The 23,467-nt window shown below is 39.9% G+C and overlaps 1 protein-coding gene across 6 annotated transcripts in view; it reads left to right on the forward strand.

Moving 5' to 3' along the window:
* Positions 1-23,467, forward strand: part of HELZ (helicase with zinc finger) — a 169,778-nt gene that overhangs the window by 139,049 nt on the left and 7,262 nt on the right. For all 6 annotated transcript variants that reach the window (XM_081317976.1, XM_081317978.1, XM_081317977.1 and 3 more), the window contains 4 exons: positions 2,724-2,800; positions 6,482-7,052; positions 7,915-8,149; positions 12,067-12,577. In XM_081317976.1, coding sequence (XP_081174102.1) covers positions 2,724-2,800; positions 6,482-7,052; positions 7,915-8,149; positions 12,067-12,577 — 1,394 coding nt within the window. The remainder of the gene's footprint in view (positions 1-2,723; positions 2,801-6,481; positions 7,053-7,914; positions 8,150-12,066; positions 12,578-23,467) is intronic.

The following is a 23,467-nucleotide window of genomic DNA, read 5'->3' on the forward strand; positions in this document are numbered from 1 at the left end:
TTCTGAAGTTTTTGGGCAACACTTTGATACGAAGTTATTTAGCAATAGCACAAGCACTTAGACCTATATTACGTCATAGTGCTTTACAGCACTCTCTGAGGGGTTTACAGAGTCAGCATATTACCTAGTTATTGGTCAGAAGATACAACATATAATCATGTCAAAGTTGAAGTTTATTTGTGTTTGCATAATATATTTTCGTCGCTGTATAGTAAGTTAGCTGATCAGCCACTCAACCTTAATCTCAGTATAGATGTTTTGATAGAAAAGCACAAAAAGTGCTTGCCATTCCTGTGGCTATTGTAAGTATGCAACTGAAAATACAGGTAGTCCTCGACTTATAAGTATTCATTTATTGACCGTTCAAAGTTACAACATCCCTGAAAAAAGTGACTATTTTTCACACGACCGTTGCAGCATCCCAATGGTCATGTGATCAAACTTCAGATGTTTGGCGCCTGACTCATATTTATGATGGTTGCAGTGTCCCAGGGTCGTGTGATCGCTTTTTGCACCCTTCTGACAAGCAAAATCAATGAGGAAACCAGATTTATTTAAGAACCGTGTTACTAACTTAACAGCTGCAGTGATTCACTTAACAATTGTGGCAAGAAAGGTTGTAAAATGGGGCAAAAACACTTAACAAATGTTTCACTTAGCAACAAAAATTTTGGGCTCAAAATTTTGGGGCTCAATTGTGATCGTAAGTCAGGTATCATAAAATACCTGTATAGCTTCTTATTCCTTTAAAGCAGGGGTGTCAAACTGCCCACCCATGGGCTGGATGCATCATAGCGAAACTGCGCCCACCCCATTGCTGGCAATGGCCAAAAATTTGTGATATGTCATGACACGTCACATGATGTTGCGAGTTTGACACCCCTGCCTTAAAAGAAGGGCTGAGAGAATGGTGATTCGTAATTACCTTAAACTTGTGAATTCTCTAAGCTTTAATATGGAGTTAGGTGAAGCAAAATAGTTTCATATTCATTCACTGCTGAACTTTTCCATGTTCTGTAACATATTGCAGAAATACATTCATTTCTGAAGATAATTCTCTTAGTCTGACATTTTGAAGATGAATATATCATCATTCATTATCAATATCACATAATATATGCTGACTAAAGAGTAAGAAACTAATGTCATTTGTATGAAATTTTCATAGCTGCTTATTATTTCAGAGGTTAAGTTTTAAAATACCCTTTTATGAGTAAGCCACACAAACTATACCTTCCTATTCTGGCAGCATTTTAAATGTATCTTTATCTGCTAAGGAATGTTTCTGGTTTTATCATTCCAAAGTTTTATGTGGAGATGACTAGAAAATAGATTAAAGATATTTATCTTTGAAAAGATGGTCAGAAAATAACTGAATGTTGTATCTTATGAAGTATTCGGTTCACTATGCATCTTTCTTCATGATAGATCTGGATCACTGATGATTTTCTAGTTATCTTCCTAAATTCAAGATTTAAATCTGGAGCTATATTTCCTCTTTTATTTTCCTATGTAGATAACAAGACCCAAATGACTTTGCACTCTTTGGATTATTTTAAGACTTTACAGATTACAAATTAGTAATTGGTAATTACCAAAAACAGCTTTGGTCATCTCCGGTCAAGTAGTTCAGGAACAGGAAGTAGATTAAACTTATTTGATCATCTCTTTCAAAGTAGGTTAAATAATGTTCTGTACTTGATCTAAGGAAAGAACATTGCAGTCTTGAATCAGCGGTGGTGTTTGGTTGATCAAATTGCAATGTAACAAATTGATCACCTCTTTCATAGTAGTTAAGTAATGTTCTGTACTTGATCTAAAGAAAGAACGTTGCAGTATTGAATCAGCAGTGGTGTTTGGTTGATCAAATTGCAATGTAATAAATTGAGACATGAAATGTGTGTTTTCTACTCCTTTCTTATGATCATACCACTAATCACAATTAACAACTGAATGAAGAACCATGTCAATGACTTCTCAAGAAGTTATTGCATAGAAACCAATTTTAAATCATGGCTTCATTCTCTGGGTTTTGCCCGTGGTTTCTTAGTTTATAAGTAATCAAAAGATCACAGCTAATCTCCTATTGAAGAAAGATTGTTGTACTTTAAAAAGCTCTTGTCAGTTTTTATATATTGAGTAGAAATTTGGTTATTTAGTCTGGGTAACTATAAAAAGTGAATATTATTTATATGGATATATCTGAGAACAACAATAAACTCCTGCTTCTAATTTGTGTGATCCTCTTATTGTTGATTACAACAGATAGACAAATGTGTTCTTTAAATTCACATTTACTTTTTTACTTTTTCATTAACTTGTTATCTTAAATTGGTTTCCTGCACTAATTTTTCACCTGTATACTATCTTATGCATAGGTGTTCTTGTTTTAAACAGTAATTTTTAAGGTAGTTCAGTTGATTGTCCATGTGGAATTATTTTTAGAAGCTGAAAACATTATTGGTAAAAAATTGTTTAAATTAAGTGAAAAATATTAGTAAAGCAATATCATAAAAATATTTTATTTTCTTTAACCATCTAATATTTGTCGCTTTGCTTTAAATTTTAAACAATATTATTTCAAATATGATCATCAAAGTAAGATTGAAAACACTGATATTTCACACTTCTAGGTTTAATAACTTTTAACTGTGATTATGGTGGGATATAATTTAAGTTGAATATTAAAAATAAATTTTATATGATGTTTCTATAATATTTAGGCAAAAATGAGCCTGGTGCTGGACCTGAAATCAGTAAAATTCGGACACCTGAGAAAAACTGTTTAGAAGCCAAACAGGTACATACATTGTTGTTGTTTTTTTTCCTCGTGTGATGCCCATGAAACGTGAATAATGTAGATATTGTTAAAATATGGACAACCCAAAAGAATCAAGATGCAAAATAACTAAGCCCATAGCAATAAGGACTGTACATAAATAAAAATAAGTAAAGATCACTCTGTCACTGCATAATACAATTCAAATTGTAACACAAAAAAGAAAATGTATTTGTCAAGACACCATTCAGATATAACAAGCTCGCTTCAGTTGGATCCCAGAGCAATTCCTCCCATTTCTCTTGGTGATACCTGATGAAGGTCCCCCCCCCCTCCCAATTTCATTTTGCTTCCAGTTGCCTTGAAGCCCATTATAATATTATTTTGGAGCGGTTTGGAGGTCAGATATATTAGTGGGAAAATACAATAGTATTAGGAGAAATAATATGGTGAGGTGGTTTTAGTCAGCATTTTGGGTTGTTTACAGTAGGTTAGGGTAGAAAGTACAGGTAGTCCTCGACTTACGACCATTTGTTTAGTGACCAAAGTTACCATGGCAGTGAAAAAAGTGACTTAGAACCATTTTTCACACTTCTTTGCAGCATCCCTATGGTCACATGATCAAAATTTGGATGATTGGCAACTGGCTCATATTTATGATGGTTGCAGTATCCCGAAGTCATGTGATCACCTTTTGCAACCTTCTGACAAGCAAAAGGAGAAGTCAGATTCACTTACCAATTGCAGTGTTACTAACAACAGCTGCAGTGATTCACTTAACTGTGACAAGAAACATCATAAAATGGAGCAAAAACTCAGTTAACAAACGTCTTGCTTAGCAATGGAAATTTTAGGCTCAGTTGTGGTTGTAGGTCGAGAACTACCTGTAATGCCAGAACTACAATTAATCCATTTCAGGAAATTTTGAGGATTTGTTTCAGTAATATTGAAGTGGGAGGGTGGGTGGGTTTCTTTTGTTTTTTATACAGCCTGTCTTTCTAGACTTTTCATAATGAAAAAGCTTGATAGTAGTCAATGCTTTAGCAAAAGCTCAATAACTTTTAATATTCTTTTGAGATATATTTTTAAAACGGAGTATGATTGTCAAAGCAAAATGTGGTTACTAGAGAGTTTTGACTCATCAGCTTATCAGTGCTGTTTTGTTTAATGAAGCTGATCTGTTCTTTGGTGATCGGAGTCTATGCACACATGGGCTTTTAGGATCATAGTATTGTACATCATTGTGGCAAAGTATTTGCATGGTTTTATGTTATTCAACTTGAAAACTTTGAATCATGCGGGAGTAACACATTGGTACAGAAATTAGATAATCATTTCAATATTTAAATGGCAATTTATTTATTTTTTAAATCTACATTTGGATGAAAATTTAAAATTAGCTTCTGGTCATTGTCCCCATGCCCATGCTCCCCACCTTTAAGGAGGAATATTCGGAGGAATTAATGGGAGAATAAGTCATCAGTGAGAAGGTGATGGAAAGATACAAAGCAAAGTGAAATAAGGAGTGGCATTTGCATTACATTGATGTTTTTCTTTAGAAGTGATTTTTTAAAGCTTTGTATGATAGTATAAATTACTATGGTAATTAGGAAGAAGTGAGCAATTAATTTCTTCTGTAATTTCTAAAATGAATTTCAGTGGTGAGGTCTTTCTTGTGTAGAACATGTAAAAATTAAAAATACATATGACATACAGGTGAAACTCAAAAAATTAGAATATCGTGTAAAAGTTCATTTATTTCAGTAATGCAACTTAAAAGGGGAAACTAATATATGAGATAGACTCATTACATGCAAAGCAAGATAGTTCAAGCCGTGATTTGTCATAATTGTGATGATTATGGCGTACAGCCATAAATCCACAATCTCGGAAAATTCGAATATTGTGAAAAGGTGCAATATTCTAGGCTCAAAATGTCCCACTCTAATCAGCTAATTAAGCCATAACACCTGCAAAGGGTTCCTGAGCCTTTAAATGGTCTCTCAGTCTGGTTCAGTAGGAATCACAATCATGGGGAAGACTGCTGACCTGACAGTTGTGCAGAAAACCATCGTTGACACCCTCCATAAGGAGGGAAAGCCTCAAAAGGTAATTGCAAAACAAGTTGGATGTTCCCAAAGTGCTGTATCAAAGCACATTAATAGAAACTTATGTGGAAGGGAAAAGTGTGGAAGAAAAAGGTGCACAAGCAGCAGGGATGACCGCAGCCTGGAGAGGATTGTCAGGAAAAGGCCATTCAAAAGTGTTGGGGACTTTCACAAGGAGTGGACTGAGGCTGGAGTCAGTGCATCAAAAGCCACCACACACAGACGGATCCTGGACATGGGCTTCAAATGTCGTATTCCTTTTGTCAAGCCGCTCCTGAACAACAAACAACGTCAGAAGCGTCTTACCTGGGCTAAAGAAAAACAAACCTGGTCTGTTGCTCAGTGGTCCAAAGTCCTCTTTTCTGATGAGAGCAACTTTTGCATCTCATTTGGAAACCAAGGACCCAAAGTCTGGAGGAAGAATGGAGAGGCACACACTGCAAGATGCTTGAAGTCCAGTGTGAAGTTTCCACAGTCTGTGTTGACTTGGGGAGCCATGTCATCTGCTGGTGTTGGTCCACTGTGCTTCATTAAGTCCAGGGTCAATGCAGCCGTCTACCAGGAGATTTTGAGCACTTCATGCTTCCTTCCGCAGACGAGCTTTATGGGGATGCTGACTTCATTTTCCAGCAGGACTTGGCACCTGCCCACACTGCCAAAAGCACCAAATCCTGGTTCAATGACCGTGGGATTACTGTGCTTGATTGGCCAGCAAACTCGCCTGACCTGAACCCCATAGAGAATCTATGGGGCATTGCCAAGAGAAAGATGAGAGACATGAGACCGAACAATGCAGAAGAGCTGAAGGCCGCTATTGAAGCATCCTGGTCTTCCATAACACCTCAGCAGTTCCACAGGCTGATAGCTTCCATGCCACGCCGCATTGAGGCAGTAATTGCTGCAAAAGGGGCCCAAACCAAGTACTGAGTACATATGCATGCTTATACTTTTCAGAGGTCCGATATTGTTCTATGTACACTCCTTGTTTTATTGATTGCATGTAATATTCTAATTTACTGAGATTGTGGATTTGGGGTTTTCATGAGCTGTACGCCATAATCATCACAATTATGACAAATCACGGCTTGAACTAACTTGCTTTGCATGTAATGAGTCTATCTCATATATTAGTTTCCCCTTTTAAGTTGCATTACTGAAATAAATGAACTTTTGCACGATATTCTAATTTTTCAAGTTTCACCTGTATTTTATATCAGATTTGTGAAATTTGTGAAATTTGAAATTTGAGCAGGCCACGAACAAGAAGTATATATCGGAGGTGGTGACCCTTTGAGAGCTGTATGCAACGAAATTTCATTTTGATGTATGCCGATTGGTGTACATTCAAAGCGACAATAAAGTTATCATCATCATTTATATTCACTTAAGCATATGTTACAGGAGAAAATGTACCTAAAATTTACAATAGTTTTTCTTCATTCTGGATCTTGCTTTTCGCACCTTCTTTATATATCACATGCTTGAATTGGTGTTAAAATAATTTGTTGTGTACTTTCATTGCTTAAGGGGGATTTCGTTGTATTTTAATTATGAAACGATTTTTAACTAAAATAATTTGTGTAATTTCCTCCAGGTTGTCTTAGAAGCAAATTCCCAAAATAGAAGCCCCGAATCATGTTCCAGTTCTTCTTATCCTAATTCTAAATTTCACCGCAAAGATAATCTTCACTCCAGGCAGCTGAACATTCACCTTACTCCTCCCCAAGGCCAGTATGCTGTTCCTAGCCGCCCCTTCCAGCATCTAGCCCAGATTTCAAGGCAGCCATATCCTATGCCACAGCAACAGAACCTCTTAAGTCAACAACAGAATCATTTGTCCGAACAACATAACCAAATGCCTCCTCCGCAGAGCCAGATAGTCCAGCAACACAATCATTTAAATCAGCAGCCGCAACCACCATCTTCACAGCTCTCTCCTGCCTTTCAAACTGGCCCCAACCAGTCTTTCTTTAAAAATCCAGTTCCACATAGACCTCATTCCCCTGGTACAGACACTTCAGTTTTAGAACAGCTCCCTCCATCTGTGCTGCAAGATGTCAGTAGCCCCCTGAGACCCATTGCACAGCCTAACCTCATGATGCCATCCCATTTGAACCACTTCATTGAAGAGAATCCTCCAGGAATGTCTGTAGGAGAACCATTAGGTATGTAACCATGGCTACAATTAAAGGATGTAAATTGGGGCAGTCTGCTTAGGTGAAGATGAGGTGTGTAATACAAAGAATTGTTTTTGGCATATTGTATGTTTGGTATTTTATAGCCACTGTATGGCATTGAAATCCTTTCAGTTTATGTTTTGCTGATTGAACAAAAATCACTGTTTATTTTTCATTGTTCACAGAACTGAAGGTCTTTTAGTCCACAGCCTTCAACTGTGTAACTTCTGCAAGCATTCTTCCTTGACTAGCCTATTCTCAGGCTATGTGCTATTTTGGGTATAATGATCTTGGTTTCCTAGGACCTAAACTATAGTAAAATTAGGCGTGAGCATTGTGTTCATGTCCTATTCCCAAGCTTGTTGTGCCTTCTTATGCAAGCTTTAGTGGTTTGATTTTGGCTACATTATTTCTTTATTGTGTCTTAAAATGGAGCTGCAGTCTAGTATCAGCTTATTAGCCAGGATGTTAAACAAGGATGAAATCATTGTAGCTAATCTTCCTTAGATATAATAAGGAATAAAAATCAAGCCACCAAAGCTGATACATGGCTGGAGGATTTGAGGAGTAGGACCTTTTCAAGATTAACATTCATTTCAGGATTTTAAAAAGGGGCAATAAAGTATAATAGTGTGTTCCTTTCATGTTATTTATGAATCTGATATTATATACAGTAAGTTTTTATTTAAATATATGGATCCTAGCTGCTGAAACATTTTTTGGGGAGGATAGCACAATTTTAGCAAGAAATGCTAATGCTCGATAGTCTATGCATGTGTGTATGCAAAAAAAGCTCTTAAATATAGAAACTGGGTAATTATTCTCTCGTTCCCCCCCTCCTGTTTTATAGATCGTATTCATGGAAATTTAGCTTTGGAAACCTTAAGGCAACAGCAAGCAAGACTACAGCAATGGAATGAGCATAATGCCTATCTCAGTCAGGGCAATATTTCTTATCCTCACCATCACCACCCTCATTTATCCCACCTTTCTCAGCAGTCAATGGGACTGCATCAGCAGCCAGTCAGGGCAAACTGGAAACTTGCCAACAATATTGAAGAGGAAACGGAGGCAACATATTCAAGGTAATTATCATTTGATAGAAATTATACACCTAGCCCCTTCATGGATTACTGCCTTGTCGTGGCGAAGGGACTTGCGTAATTCAATGAAGCTATGAGCTATGCCGTGCAGGGCCACCCAAGACGGAAAGATCATAGCAGAGAGTTCTGACAAAACGTGATCCACTGGAGAAGGAAATGGCAACCCACTCCAGTATCTTTGCCATGAAAACCCTATGGTCAGTACCAAAAGGCAAAACGATATGACGCTGGAAGATGAGCCCCTCAGGTCGGAAGGCGTCCAATATGCTACTGGGGAAGAGCAGAGGGCTAGTACTAGTAGCACCAGAAAGAATGAAGCGACTGGGCCAAAGCCGAAAGGACGCTCAGCTGTGGATGTGTCTGGTGGTGAAAGTAAAGTCCGATGCTGTAAAGATTTTTTCTCCATAGGAACCTGGAATGTAAGATCCATGAATAAAGGAAAGCTGGACGTGGTCAAACAAGAGATGACAAGACTGAACATCGACATCTTAGGTATCAGCGAACTAAAATGGACAGGAATGGGTGAATTTAATTCAGATGACCATCAGGTATACTACTGCGGGCAAGAATCCCTCAGAAGAAATGGAGTAGCCTTCATAGTCAATAAAAGAGTAGGAAAAGCAATACTGGGATACAATCCTCAAAATGACAGAATGATCTCAGTTCGAATCCAAGGCAAACCATTCAATATCACAGTAGTCCAAGTCTATGCCCCAACCACCAGTGCTGAAGAGGATGAAATTGACCAGTTCTATGAAGCCCTACAGCATCTTATAGAACTAACACCAAAAAATGATGTCCTTATCATCATGGGGGATTGGAATGCTAAAGTAGGAAGCCAAAAGATAACCGGAATAACAGGCAAGTTTGGCCTTGGAGTACAAAATGAAGCAGGGCACAGGCTAATAGAATTTTGTCAAGAGAATACGATGGTCATAGCAAACACTCTTTTCCAACAACCCAAGAGACGGCTTTACACATGGACATCACCAGATGGTCAACACAGAAATCAGATCGACTATGTGCTCTGCAGCCAAAGATGGAGAAGCTCTATACAGTCAGTAAAAACAAGACCAGGAGCTGACTGTGGCTCAGACCATGAGCTTCTCATTGCAAAGTTTAGGCTTAACCTGAAGAAAGTAGGGAAAAGCACTAGGCCACTCAGGTATGAATTAAATCATATCCCTGTTGAATATACAGTAGAGGTGACAAATAGATTTAAGGAATTAGATCTGATAGACAGAGTGCCTGAAGAACTATGGACAGAGGTTCGCAACATTGTAGAACAGATAGCAACCAAAACCATCCCAAAGAAAAAGAAATGCAAGAAAGCAAAATGGCTCTCTGAAGAAGCTTTGCAAATAGCTGAGGAAAGGAGGGAAGTGAAAGGCAAGGGAGAAAAAGAAAGATACGCCCAATTGAATGCAGAATTCCAGAGAATAGCTAGAAGAGATAAGAATGCCTTCTTAAATGAACAGTGCAAAGAAATAGAAGAAAATAATAGAATAGGGAGGACCAGAGATCTTTTCAAGAAAATTGGAGAAATGAAGGGAACGTTTCATGCAAAAATGGGCATGATAAAGGACCAAAATGGCAGGGACCTAACAGAGGCAGAAGAGATTAAGAAGAGGTGGCAAAATTACACAGAAGAACTATACAAGTACGAGCTTAATGTCCCTGATAATCACAATGAGGTGGTCACTGACCTCGAGCCAGACATCCTAGAATGTGAAGTGAAGTGGGCCTTAGAAAAGCTGAGCAACAACAAAGCTAGTGGAGGTGACAGTATTCCAGCTGAGCTATTCAAAATCTTAAAAGACGATGCAGTAAAAGTGCTACACTCAATTTGCCAGCAAATTTGGAAAACTCAACAGTGGCCACAGGATTGGAAAAGATCAGTTTACATTCCAATTCCAAAGAAAGGCAGTGCCAAAGAACGTTCAAGCTACCGCACCATTGCACTCATTTCTCATGCTAGTAAAGTTATGTTTAAAATCCTACAAGCTAGACTCCAGCAGTATGTGGATCGAGAACTACCAGAAGTACAGGCAGGATTTCGAAGAGGCAGAGGAACTAGAGATCAAATTGCCAACATACACTGGATCATGGAGAAAGCTAGAGAGTTCCAGAAAAACATCTACTTCTGCTTCATTGACTATGCTAAAGCCTTTGATTGTGTGGATCATAACAAACTGTGGCAAGTTCTTAAAGAGATGGGCGTACCAGACCATCTTATTTGTCTCTTGAGAAACCTATATGTGGGCCAAGAAGCAACAGTGAGAACTGGACATGGAACCACTGATTGGTTCAAAATTGGGAAAGGAGTCCGGCAAGGCTGTATACTGTCGCCCTGCCTATTTAACTTATATGCAGAGCACATCATGAGAAAGGCAGGGTTAGAGGAATCAAAAGTTGGAATTAAGATTGCTGGAAGAAATATCAACAACCTAAGATATGCAGATGATACCACTCTAATGGCAGAAAGTGAAGAAGAACTAAAGAGCCTCTTGTTGCGGGTGAAGAAGGAGAGTGCAAAACTTGTGTTGAAACTTAACATTAAGAAAACCAAGATCATGGCATCCGGCCCTCTCAATTCCTGGCAAATAGATGGGGAAGAAATGGAGGTAGTGACAGATTTTATTTTCCTGGGCTCCAAGATCACTGCAGATGGGGACTGTAGCCAAGAAATTAAAAGACGCTTGCTCCTCGGGAGGAAAGCCATGGCAAATCTAGACAGCACACTAAAAAGCAGAGACATCACCCTGCCAACAAAAGTGCGTATAGTCAAGGCTATGGTCTTCCCAGTTGCAATGTATGGCAGTGAAAGCTGGACCATAAGAAAGGCTGAGCGCCAAAGAATTGAAGCCTTTGAACTATGGTGCTGGAGAAGACTCCTGCGAGTTCCTTGGACTGCAAGGCGATCAAACCGGTCAGTCCTAGAGGAGATCAACCCTGACTGCTCTTTAGAAGGCCAGATCCTGAAGCTAAAACTCAAATACTTTGGCCACCTAATGAGAAGGAAGGACACACTGGAGAAGAGCCTCATGCTGGGAAAGGTTGAGGACAATAGAAGAAGGGGACGACAGAGAATGAGGTGGCTGGATGGAGTCACTGAAGCAGTAGGCATGAGCTTAAATGGACTCCAGAAGATGGTAGAGGACAGGAAGGCCTGGAGGAACGTTGTCCATAGGGTTGCGATGAGTCGGACACGACTTCGCAGCTAACAACAAATACAACTACAGTGATGGAATATTTTATTTTCCTTAAAATGCTGGGGGGTTTTTTTGTTTGCTTGTTTGTTTGTTTGTTTGTTTTTGCCATCATGTGTATATCACACATGTAGAGTGAAAATTTTGATCTAATGAAACCTCATTTAGTGGATTCAGCAGATTCCGAAATAAGTCTGGGTGAGGGAGTTAAATTTATGTTAATTTTAATTGTTAACTTCAATTTATGTTATTGGCATAATGCTATCATTACACAAATGATGTAAATAGCCACAAATGACATTTTGTGATTTAATGGGTATTTAGCACTAATATCCCATTTGGATGGTTAAATCTAGGTTTTGGTATCTGTTGCTTTGTTGTGTTTTATTTTTTGTTGCTTACATTTCTGGTTGATCATTTACTATATTTACAGATGCTAATAATTTTTTTAATGAGTACACACACACACACACACACACACACACACATCCCTCTTTGTTGACATTTGTAATTTAAAAACCCATTGATAATTTCACTGTGACGATATCTACCTTCGCTGAAGTTTATGCACAACCCAGTTGCCTGGATAACTGCACTTTAAAAGAATGTGTGTGTTGTCCTTCTTGCAATATTACTTGTTAATTGGAGGGCATTTTATCTCACTTGTGCAATCATTATCTATTAATCCAGATTCCAGGATTTGCTTCGAGAGCTCTCCCACCGTGATCAAACAGAAAACAGGGACCTTGTTGAAATGCCGCCACCTCAATCAAGACTTTTGCAATATAGACAAGTGCAGCCCAGAAGTCCACCAGCACTCCTCTCTCCTACGTGCAACTCAAACCACAGTGGCCACTTTCCTAATTTCTCTGAGAGTAGAGACCTTGAAATCTCTAACAATCCAGCATTTCAGCAGCATTTGCCTCAAATGTACAATCCCCCTTTCTCAGTGCCATCTGAACACCTGACCCCAGCTCCCTTGAAATACCTGCAGCCAGATGGATCATGGACCTATGCTAATTTACACCAGAGTCACCTCATGGGGCAAGGCTTTCATTATGGTATACCTCCATTGCCTCATAGATCACAACCGAACCCTTTTATACAAATACAAAATCATCAGCATGCAGTTGGTCAGGAACCATTTCACCCCCTCGCTTCACGAGCAGTATCTGCTTCTTCTCTGCATAGCTTAGAAGAGGTATGTAGTCTGTGGGGTTTGTATACTTGTGTCTTTTGCCCTGGTGCCAAGCTAATCTTAACTGTGTTGGGGGAAAAAAGCTAAGTGGAGTTGGACCTGTTTGGTACTTGGATGGGCACCACCAGGAAGTGCCAAGGCTATAGGCTAGACTGGGAAGTTACAGTGTTTCAAAAGAAGGCAGTGGCAAGTCATTTTGTAGTGTTGCAAAAAAAAAAGCCATATAGACATTTGTTTAGTAACTTCAAAGTTACAGTGGCACTGAAAAAACTGACATGACCATTTTTCTCATGACGATTATAGCCTCCCCATGGTCACATGATCAAAATTCAGTCGCTTGGCAACTGGCCTGTATTTATTATGTGTGTTGCATTGTCCTGGGATCAGATGATCACATTTTGCTACCAGCTAACAAGCAAAGTCAATGGGGAAGCCAGACTTATGAAATAAACATGTTACTAACGTAAAAACTGCAGTGATTCACTTAACAACTGTGGCAAGAAAGGTCGTAAAATGGGGCAAAATTCACTTAAAATTTATTTATTTATTATTTATTTAATTAAATTTTTATACCGCCCTTCTCCCGAAGGACTCAGGGCGGTGAACAGGGCATATCTTAAAACTACAAAAGTACAAAAGTTAAAAAAGAATTAAATTATTGCCCACAATAAAAACAATAATGTTTTGCTGAGCAATGAAAATATTGGGCTAAACTAGTCAAAAGTCAAGGACTACCTGTAGTGAGGAGTTCTGCTTAATGATAGCATATACAAGCTGGGAAAAATGGGACTGGTCATTGTGGTGATGATTTTGGGTAAGGTTCCATATGTCCTTGTTAGAATAGAATAGAGCTGGAAGGGACCTTGGAGGTCTTCTAGTCCAGCCCCTTGCTCAAGCAGGAGAACCTATGCCATTTCAGACAAGTGACTGTCCAGTCTCTTCTTAAAAATCTCCAGTGATGGAGCGCCCACGATTTCTGAAGGCAAGCTGTTCCACTGGTTAATTGTCCTCACTCTTAGGAGGTTTCTCCTTAATTCCAGGTTGCTTCTCTCTTTGGTCAGTTTCCAACCATTGTTTCTTGTCCTGCCCTCTGGTGCTTTGGAGAATAGTTTGATGCCCTCTATCATGTCTCCCCTGTTTATTCTTTTCGTTAGACTAGCCAAACCCAAGTCCTGCAGCCATTCTTCGTATGTTTTAGTCTCCAGGCCTTGGATCATCTTAGTTGCTCTTCTCTGAATTTTTTCCAAGGTCTCAACATCTTTTTTGTAGCATGGTGACCAAAATTGGCTGCAGTATTCCAGCTGTGGTCTTACTAGGGTTTTATAAAGTAGTACTAATACCTCGCATGTGATCCTGATTCTGTGCCTCTGTTTGTACAACCCAAGATTTTGTTAGCTTTTTAGTCTGCTGCTTGCTGCACACTGCTGGTTCATGGTTAAATGATCGTCCACTAGGACTGTTTTTAAGCCAGGTCTTGCCCAATCTGTACTTGTACCTTTGATTTTTCCTACCTAAATGTAAAACTTTGCTTTTTTTCCAAATTGAAACTCATTTTGTTGGATAGGGCCCATTGTTCAAGTTTGTCAAGATCATTTTGGATCCTGAGTTTTTCTTCTGGGGTTTGGCTACTCCTGCCAGTTTGGTGTCATCTGCAAAACTGATGAGTTCTTCTTCAATTCCCTCATCTTAGTTATTGATGAAGATATTGAAGAGTATTGGGCCTAAGAAGGAACCTTGTGGTACCCCACTGCTTACTTCTCTCCATATGGATGTAGTGCCATTGAGGACTACTTGTTGAGTATTGTTTGCCAGCCAGCTATAGATCCATCTGGTGGTGATGTTGTCTATTTCACCTTTTTCTAGCTTACCAAGGAGTAGGTTGTGGTCTATTTTATCAAATGCCTTACTGAAATCTAAGTATACTACACAGTATTTCGCTGGGCTATTAGTTTACTCACTTTGTTGAAGAATGAAATAAGATTGGTTTGGCATGATCTGTTTTTAACAAACCCGTGCTGGGTATTAGTTGTAACTTTGTTTGCTTCTAGTTGTTCGCAGATCTGTTTTTTGATTATCTTTTCTAGGATCTTCCCAGGTATTGGTGTTAAACTGATTGGTCTGTAGTTTCCTGGGTCTGTTTTTTCCCCCTTCTTGAAGATGGGAACCACATCAGCCCTTTTCCAATCCTCAGGTACTTCCCCGGTGCTCCAGGATTTTTGAAAGATGTGGTGCAATGGTTCTGACATAATATCTGCCAGCTCCTTCAGAACTCTGGGATGTAATCTGTCGGGCCCCAGTGATTTATATTTGTCAAGGTCGGATAGGTGTTCTCTTACCATTTTCTTACTTACCGTATTTTAGTTTTTGTTTCTAATTTGTCTTTTGCAGTAGTTTTTTTGGTATGTTGGGCTATAGTTTCTTTTTGTTTGAAGACTGATGCAAAGTATGAGTTAAGCAGCTCTGCTTTCTCCCTGTTGCCTGTTATTTCCTTGCCATCTTCTCTCTAGTGGACCTACAGTTTCCTTGACTTTTTTCTTGTTAATATGTTGGAAGAAACTTTTTTTATTATCCATGATTTCTGTTGCAAGTCTTTGTTCGTTCTGACCCTTTCCTAACTTAATCTTTGCATGTTCTGGCTGTCTGCTGATAATCGGCCTTAGTTATGTGCCCTTCTTTCCATTTTTTGTATTTGTCCTTTTTGTCTTTCAGTTTGTCAGAGAGACCTTTGTGCAGCCATGCTGGTTTCTTCTTGAATTTCTTGTTTTTCTTTTTCAGTGGTATTGTGCTGGTCTGGGCTTTTATTGTCGCATTTTTCAGAGTTTCGCATGCTTCTTCGGTTGTTTTCCTCTTTTGGATTTTCATCCATGGGATCTTTCCTAGGTTCTTTCTGAGTTTGTTAAAGTTAGCTCTTTTGAAGTTCAAGACAGTGGTTGGATTGTTTTCTGTTGTTAGTGTTTGCGTTATATTAAATTCCACTATGACGTGGTCACTTTTGCCCAAGGTTCTTGCAACTTCAACTCCCTCTACCACTTCTTCTCTATTAGATAGAATTAAGTCCAGTATGGATTTATGTCTAGTTCCCTCCTTCCACCTTTTGGGTGACAAAGTTGTCGGCTTGGTTGGTTAGGAATCTGTTTGATCTCCCACTGGCTGCAGAGTTTGACTCCCAGTTGATATCTGGATAGTTGAAGTCTCCCATTACTACTGTGGTGTGCTTCCTACATACATTTGTTAGCTGGTTGGCAAAGAGTTCATCTATTTCTTCTCCCATCTAATGGGAGAAATTGATTGCTCAGTTTTAGTGGGGCTGTTTCTGGTTGAATTGGATTGGGCAGAAGGGGTTTGTTAGTTATATGCTGCTTCTTTCTTTGAGTATTGTGTTTCCTTCTGTGTGTGACATACCTTCACTTGTCTTCCTCCAAGGCTTTATCAGTAGGGTCAAATCATCTGGGAGTTATTTGTTCATTAATTGGTTGAGTTTGGGTATAGCTTTCTTTCATAGATTGGGGCGTGGCTAGAGTTGCCTCTAAGTTCGTTACTTTTTCCTTCAGTAGTTTACATCAGGGGTGTCAAACTCAATTTCATTGAGGGCCGTATCAGCATTGTGGTTGCCCTCAGGGGGCCAGGTGGGTGTGGCCAGGGTGGGCGTGGCCTACTGGGTGGGCGTGGCTGGAGTGCGTGTGGCCTACTGGGTGGGCATAATAATTCCTTCCTTCCTTCCTTCCTTCCTTCCTTCCTTCCTTCCTTCCTTCCTTCCTTCCTGTCTGTCTCTGTCTCTGTCTCTGTCTGTCTGTCTGTCTGTCTGTCTGTGGTGGGAAAATATTTGAGATGAGGGAGGGAGAAAAACAGGCAAGAAACGCAGCTGGGGAAGTGGCATCCTTCGTGAGGAATGAAGAAATGCACCATTGCCTGGAAGTGGCCAGCACATGGCCCTCGCCTACTTCACATATCCGGCTTGGTGGGCTCTGGGGGAGGGGATGCCATGAACAGCATGAGAGTCGATGCTACCTGCACAGTGCTGCCCAGCCCCCAGCCTGCCCGGTTTTGGCAGGCAGCGGAGTGCTCTCCTCACAGTGCGGTGAGGCTCCGCCGGGTGGCATGAATCTAAAGAGAAGCGCAATGCTGCCCAGCCCCTAGCCTGTTCGAAGTAGGGAGGGCCATGTGCTGGCCACTTCCAGGCAATGGTGCCTTTCTTCATTCCTCACAAAGGGTGATACCTCCCCAGCGTGCACCCAGTGGGCAGGGCCGACGCAGCAGGGGCTGGACCCTCGCTGTTTCCAGACGGCCTTGTGGAGCTAAGACTGAATGTGTTTCAGCATAGATGGCCACCACAAAATTGTACATTGGCTTCTGGCCAGCCTGGGCCAGGGCCAAGGCAGTGGGGGCCATTCCCTCACTGTTTCCAGGATGGGTTCGTGGGCCACATGAAACCACACTGCGGGCCGCATCCGGCCCCGGGGCCTTATGTTTGACATGTCTGGTTTACATAGTTTACATCTAATGCATGTATAGTTTGGGTGTTCTTTGGGCATAAGCACATACATTGTATTGCATATCACAATAATATTGTATTGTATTGCATATCACAATAATATCAGTCACCTGTTCCATGAGTTTGTTGTTTGAAAATCCCTCTTACTGGTTTTTGCCATCTGCAGACCCTAGTCTACCACTATCCATAGCACTTGGGCCTGCTGCTGTCTGTAGATCCTGGTCTACCACCATCTGCAGCACCTGGTCTGCTGCTGGCTGTGGGTCCTGGTCTACCACCATCTATAGCACTTTGTCTGCTGTTGTCTGTAGACCCTGGTCTACTGTGCTGCAGTGTTCCACCACCCCCACCAACAGCTCCACAGCCATGTGGCTCTTGTTTGCTGATCTGTCGTGCTAGTGTTCTGCTTCCTTCAGCAAACAGGGCTGCCTGGATGGTTTACAGTAAGCTCTCCTCTTCTCTCCTCCCTTCTCCACTATTTCACAGCTCTCCTGTTTCTCCTCTCTGCCGGTTGTTGTGCTGCCCTCAGTTGGCTTTCCTCTCTGCCCCACAGCTGATTCTCCTCTCTGCTTTGCAGATCCCTCTTCGCTTTTTCTCTTCTTCTGTCTTTTTTATTCTTCTGATTTATGTTTCCCTCTTTCCCTTTTCTCCTACCGTTTTGTCTTAGTTTAAGATCATCCCTGTCCCCGGCAATCTAAAAATTATAGGGCTATCAGTGCATGTAACATATATGTGTGTGTGGACAAGGATATTAACCTTGCTGTCAAGCAAAATGAAGCTTCTAATAGCGAGTGCCACACAAAGTGCACTAACCAAATAGGTGGTAAGACAATAGGGGAACTCTGGCACCACACGGGTTATGTAGAAAGTAAACACAGAGTCAGTCATAAAGGACTCAAATGTCTCTAGACCAATGCACAGAGTATGAACAGCAAATAGGGTGAACTAGAAATTCAGGTTAATGAGGGCAGATATGATATTGTTGCCATTATGGAAACATGGTGGAATGAAACCCACAAATGGAACACACAGCCAGAGGGATTTAAATTATTTTAAAGATACAGACCAAATAAAATAGGAGATGGAGTTGCTCTCTATATAAGAAATAACTACATCTCTACAGAAATAGAGCACAACAATGATGAAAACTGTCTTGAATGCATTTGGGTCAATATAAAAGGGGGGGAATGACATTGCCATAGGTGTATACTATAGGCTGCCCAACCAAACAGAGGAAATAGATGAACTTTTTGCTAGTCAGCTAACTTAAGGTATGTAGGAAGCACATCACAATAGTAATGGGGGACTTTAACTACCCTGACATCAACTGGGAGACAAACTGCACCAAGTGGAAGATCAAAAAGATTCCTGAAAAACCTAGCAGACAACTTTGTCACTCAAAAAATAGAGAAGGGAACCAGGGGATTGACCATTTTGGATCTAATTCTCACTAACAGAGATGAAATGATAGAAGGTGTTGAAGCCACAGGAACCTTGGGAGGAAGTGATCATGCAATATTGGAATTCAACGTTATGGAAGCACAAGCAATAGAACACAGTCAAACTAGAGTCTTGGACTTTAAGAGAGCTAATTTCAATAAACTTAGAGAGGGCTTGGGAAGGATTCCATGGATGAGAATCCTCAAGGGGAAAACAACTCAAGAAGCTTGGGAAATTTTGAAAAGTGAGATAATAAAAGCCCACTCTAGCACAATACCAACAAAGAGGAAAAATAACAGCTCTCAAAAGAAACCAGCATGGCTGCATATCTCTGATAAATTGAAAGATAAAAAGGACAAGTATAGAAAGTGAAAAGAGGGGCACATAACTAAGTCAGAATATCAGCAAATAGCCCGAGCCTGCAAAGATGAAGTGAGGACAGCTAAGACTCAAAATGAACTAAGGCTTGCGACCAAAGTCAAAAATAACAAAAAGACCCTTCTTTCAACATGTAAAAAACAAGAAAAAAATGAAGGAAATGATTGGTCCATTAGTGGGTGAAAGTGGCAAGAAGGTGACAAGCAATGGAAGAAAGCAGAACTATTTAACTCATTTTTTGCATCTGTCTTTACACAAAGGGAAAAAACAGACCAACCTATCAAAAATAGTGCCAACAGAATAGAAACACAAGTTAAGATAGGCAAGAAATGGTAAGTGACCACCTGTCCAGCCTAGACAAGTTCAAATCAGCAGGACCAGATGTATTACACCCCAAAGTTCTCAAGGAACTGGCAGATGTGATCTCTGAACCACTGAACTATATTTTTCAAAGATCCTGGAGCACTGGGGAACTACCAGAGGACTGGAAAAGAGCTGATGTAGTTCCCATCTTCAAAAAAGGAAAAAAAAAATGGATCCAGGAAATTGCAGACCTATCAGCCTGACCTCAATACCTGGGAAGATTCTGGAAAAGATAATCAAAAAATGAATCAGCGAGCACCTGGAGGCAAACAAAGTCATTACTGAAAGCCAACATGGGTTTGTCAAAAACAGATCATGCCAAACAAATCTTATTGCATTCTTTGACCAAGTGACAAAATTAGTGGATCAGAGGAATGCTGTGGATATAATTTACTTGGACTTCAGTAAGGCATTTGATAAAGTAGATCACAACCTACTACTTGATAAAATAGAAAAATGTGGGTTAGACAGCATTACCACCAGATGGATTCGTAGCTGGCTGACCGGCCACTCAGCATGTGGTTCTCAATGGAACCGCATCTACATGGAGGGAAGTATGTAGCGGGGTGCCCCAGGGCTCTGTTCTGGGCCCAGTGCCCAATATCTTCATCAACGATTTGGACGAGGGGATAGATGGGGAACTCATTAAATTTGCAGATGACACCAAGCTGGCAGGAATAGCCAACACTCCAGAAGACAGGCTTAAGATACAAGAGGATCTGGACAGATTTGAACACTGGGCGCTATCTAACAAAATGAAATTCAGTGGTGAAAAAAGTAAGGTTCTATATTTAGCCAAGAAAAACCAAATGTACAGGTATAGTATAGGGGGTACCTTGCTCAAAAGTAGTAACTGTGAGAGAGATCTTGGAGTCCTAGTGGACAATCACTTAAATATGAGCCAGCAGTGTGCTGCAGCCGCCAAAAAAGCCAACACAGTGCTAGGCTGCATTAACAGAGGGATAGAATCAAGATCACGTTAAGTATTAATACCACTTTACAATGCCTTGGTAAGGCCACACCTGGAATACTGCATCCACTTTTGGTCACCACGAGGTAAAAAAGATGTTGAGACTCTAGAAAGGGTACAGAGAAGAGCAACAAAGATGATTGGGGGACTGGAGGCTAAAACATACAAGGAAAGGCTGCTGGAATTGTGTGTGTCTAGTTTAATGAAGAGAAAGACAAGGGGGGACGTGATAGCAGCGTTCCAATATCTCAAGGGTTGCCAAAAAGAAGAGGGAGTCAAGCTATTTTTCAAAGTGCCTGAAGGCAGGACAAGAAGCAACGGATGGAAACTAATCAAGGAGAGAAGCAACCTAGAACTAAGGAGAAACTTCCTGACAGTTAGAACAATTAACCAGTGGAACAACCTGCCTCCAGAAGCAGTGAATGCTCCAACACTGGAAGTTTTTAAGAAGAGACTGGACAGCCATTTCTCTGAAATGGTATAGGATTTCCTAGCTGAGCAGGGGGCTGGACTAGATGACTTCCAAGGTCCCTTCCAACATTATTATTATTATTATTATTATTATTATTATTATTATTATTATTATTATTATTATTATTATTATTATTATTATTATAGTTTAATAGCATCTTAGAATCTTCTTGTTGTTGTTGCTGCTGCTTCACCGGAGCTGGTTGAGTATCAGGTATTATGGCTTTTTATGCCATTTACCAGATGGCCAAGTTATTTTGAGATACTGAAAATCCAACTTTAGCAATCTAATTTTATTTCTTTTTAAAGTAATGATTTTAGATATACTTCTGAATGATTTGATTTGATTTATTAAATGATAAATTGGGTGTCCAATCTTTTCAAGGGAGCCAGTTTGGTATTATAAGTTAAAGCAGTTGAAACTGGGAGATTGTTAAGTTCTAGTCCTCCAGTGTTAGGTATTAAAGCCAACTAGGGGACTTAGGGCCAGTCACTCCTTCTCAGTCTTAGGAAGGCACCAACAACAATTCTGAAAATATAGCCAAGAAAACCTGTCCACGTAGTCACCAGGAGCCAAAACTGAATTATAGCTGCTTATATATGAATCTTAGATCTCTGTTTTTGCATTCCTCAGTGGGGTATCCAGCATTTGCCAAAAATGGGAAAGAAAAGTTGGTAGTAAACTGGGCAAAGGAGCAAAATAACTATTGTAAACCCTATTAATTTTATGTTTTTCAAAAACACAACCAAAGACCCAAGAATTACTGTATGACAGACATTTGAATGAACATCTAGTAAAATCTTTGATTTATGTTTAGTGGGACTCTGAAAATAGTGATGGAAATGCTACAGATCTTTTGCAGGTTTCTTTTTTTTTCCATTTCTTCTAAAATTCAAAATTCTTTTGTTTTTTTTTTAGCAGAATCTGTTGAAAGGTCACTTTTTAAAGGGGAAGACAAAGCTTTGTTGTTTTATTCATCTAGACCATTAAGATAAAAGTTTTCGAATAAATGTATTATTTAAATAGGCAACTGAAGAAAGAATTGAATTAATTAGCTTTTGCTCATAATCCACTACAGAACTATAAATATTAGACTATAGCATGGCTTAACTAATCTGAATATCTGTCCCGATAACAGTTTTATAATATCTGTTAACCCTTAACACATTTGCTGTGTTGTTTTGTTTTATTCAGTAACACAGTTATAACAATCCATCTTATGTCAAGAAACCAGTCAGTTATTTCTCCTTCTCTACTTTTGGAAGCCATGTCTTCAGCATAGGACAGCCATTGGTGGTAGAAGGCCATCTTAAAATGTAGATGACATTTTTCTTTTGTATTTTAAAATATGATATTTAAATGGAAGAACAAAAGAAAGGAGATAGCTAAGAAAAAGCAGATTATTGGGGAAATGCCAGCTAGGCTAGATGGAGGGGTCAAGCGAGGGCCTAACTTGGAGTCATTGCTCATCTGCAAGCTGCATAAGCTTGTCCCCTCCTTCCAGCCTAGCTGGCACTTTCCCAACAGAGATAACAGACAGATACCACTGGGAGCCTCTTGCTTCCAGCCCCTGAAAATGCTATGACTGATGGTATTGAAGGCAGTTGAGAGATCAAGAAGGACCAAGAAAGTTGTATTCCTCCAGCTTGGCCCAGGGCCATGTAATCTATAACAGAGGTCCCCAATCTTTTGGGCATCAGGGACCTGTTCCGTGGAGAAAGTTTTTTCCATGGACCGGAGAGTGTGTGGTTTTGTGTGCTGCGTGCATCCCACAGATGGGTCTTTGGTTGTTTGTGTGGACCGGTTGCTGGAATGCGGTAGTCCGGTACTGGTCCACGGATCGGGAGTTGGGGACCCCTGATCTATAAGAATGATCAATGGCCTCAGTTCCATATCCAGACCCAAGGGTGAGCTGAAGGGACTAATCTAAACAGATTTTGATGGGAGCGAGAAGTGATCCCAACGTATTTGCCTTCCATTATGAAAACATTTATTCTTTGAGAAAATTAGCAGCACTTGCAGGCAGGGCAGAAGACAATGGCACTGTTATTTTTAAATTCCAGAATTAGCAGACCCTTGACACTGTTTACCTTGCTATGTCCTTATTGCTTTATGGTATTTTAATACAAGCTTTGAATGCATTTTTTGTTCACAGGCATGCTTTAATCATAGTAGGACTGTGCAAACAAAGGAGAGGATGTTATAGCAACAGTAGCAGAGCTTTAGTGGTTGGGAGAGGTATTAACAGCAATTCAGAATTGTGCTAGATGTAAAGATGCATGGTACTTATGAGTTATAGGCAATTGAGAAATGCACCCAAGAATTTCAAATAGGGTACACAGTCTTATTTGAACATGCATCTCAGAGAATCTCTTCAGTAGCAGGAAAAAAATGCATCCAGTAGGGATGCATTTAATTAACAGTGGGGAAAACAGGGAGGAATAAAAGAGAAGAAAACATGAAGACAGGTTTCTCTTTTTTCCGAAATCCAAGAGTGCTTTCAAGCAGTGCTTCTTTTTAAAGCTACAATAGCATGAACAAAATGTAACATAATCTAATGGAGAAAGTTTCCTTTTATTTGGGTAGTTTGGGTAGTTCCTTTCCAAGGCTTTTAATAGTATTTATAAGGGAGACAGCTGTCATGAATTGAAAGAAAGGAAAGAATTACAAACAACACAACATTCTTTTTCTTGATTAAGAAGTTTGACCTTCTATCAGCAAACCTCTTTGATTTTTCTGTTCAACCGTGAACCAGGCAGATTCACTGCTGTTATTATC

Source organism: Vipera berus (genome assembly GCF_964194415.1).
Source record: "Vipera berus genome assembly, chromosome: 2".
NCBI lineage: Eukaryota > Metazoa > Chordata > Lepidosauria > Squamata > Viperidae > Vipera > Vipera berus.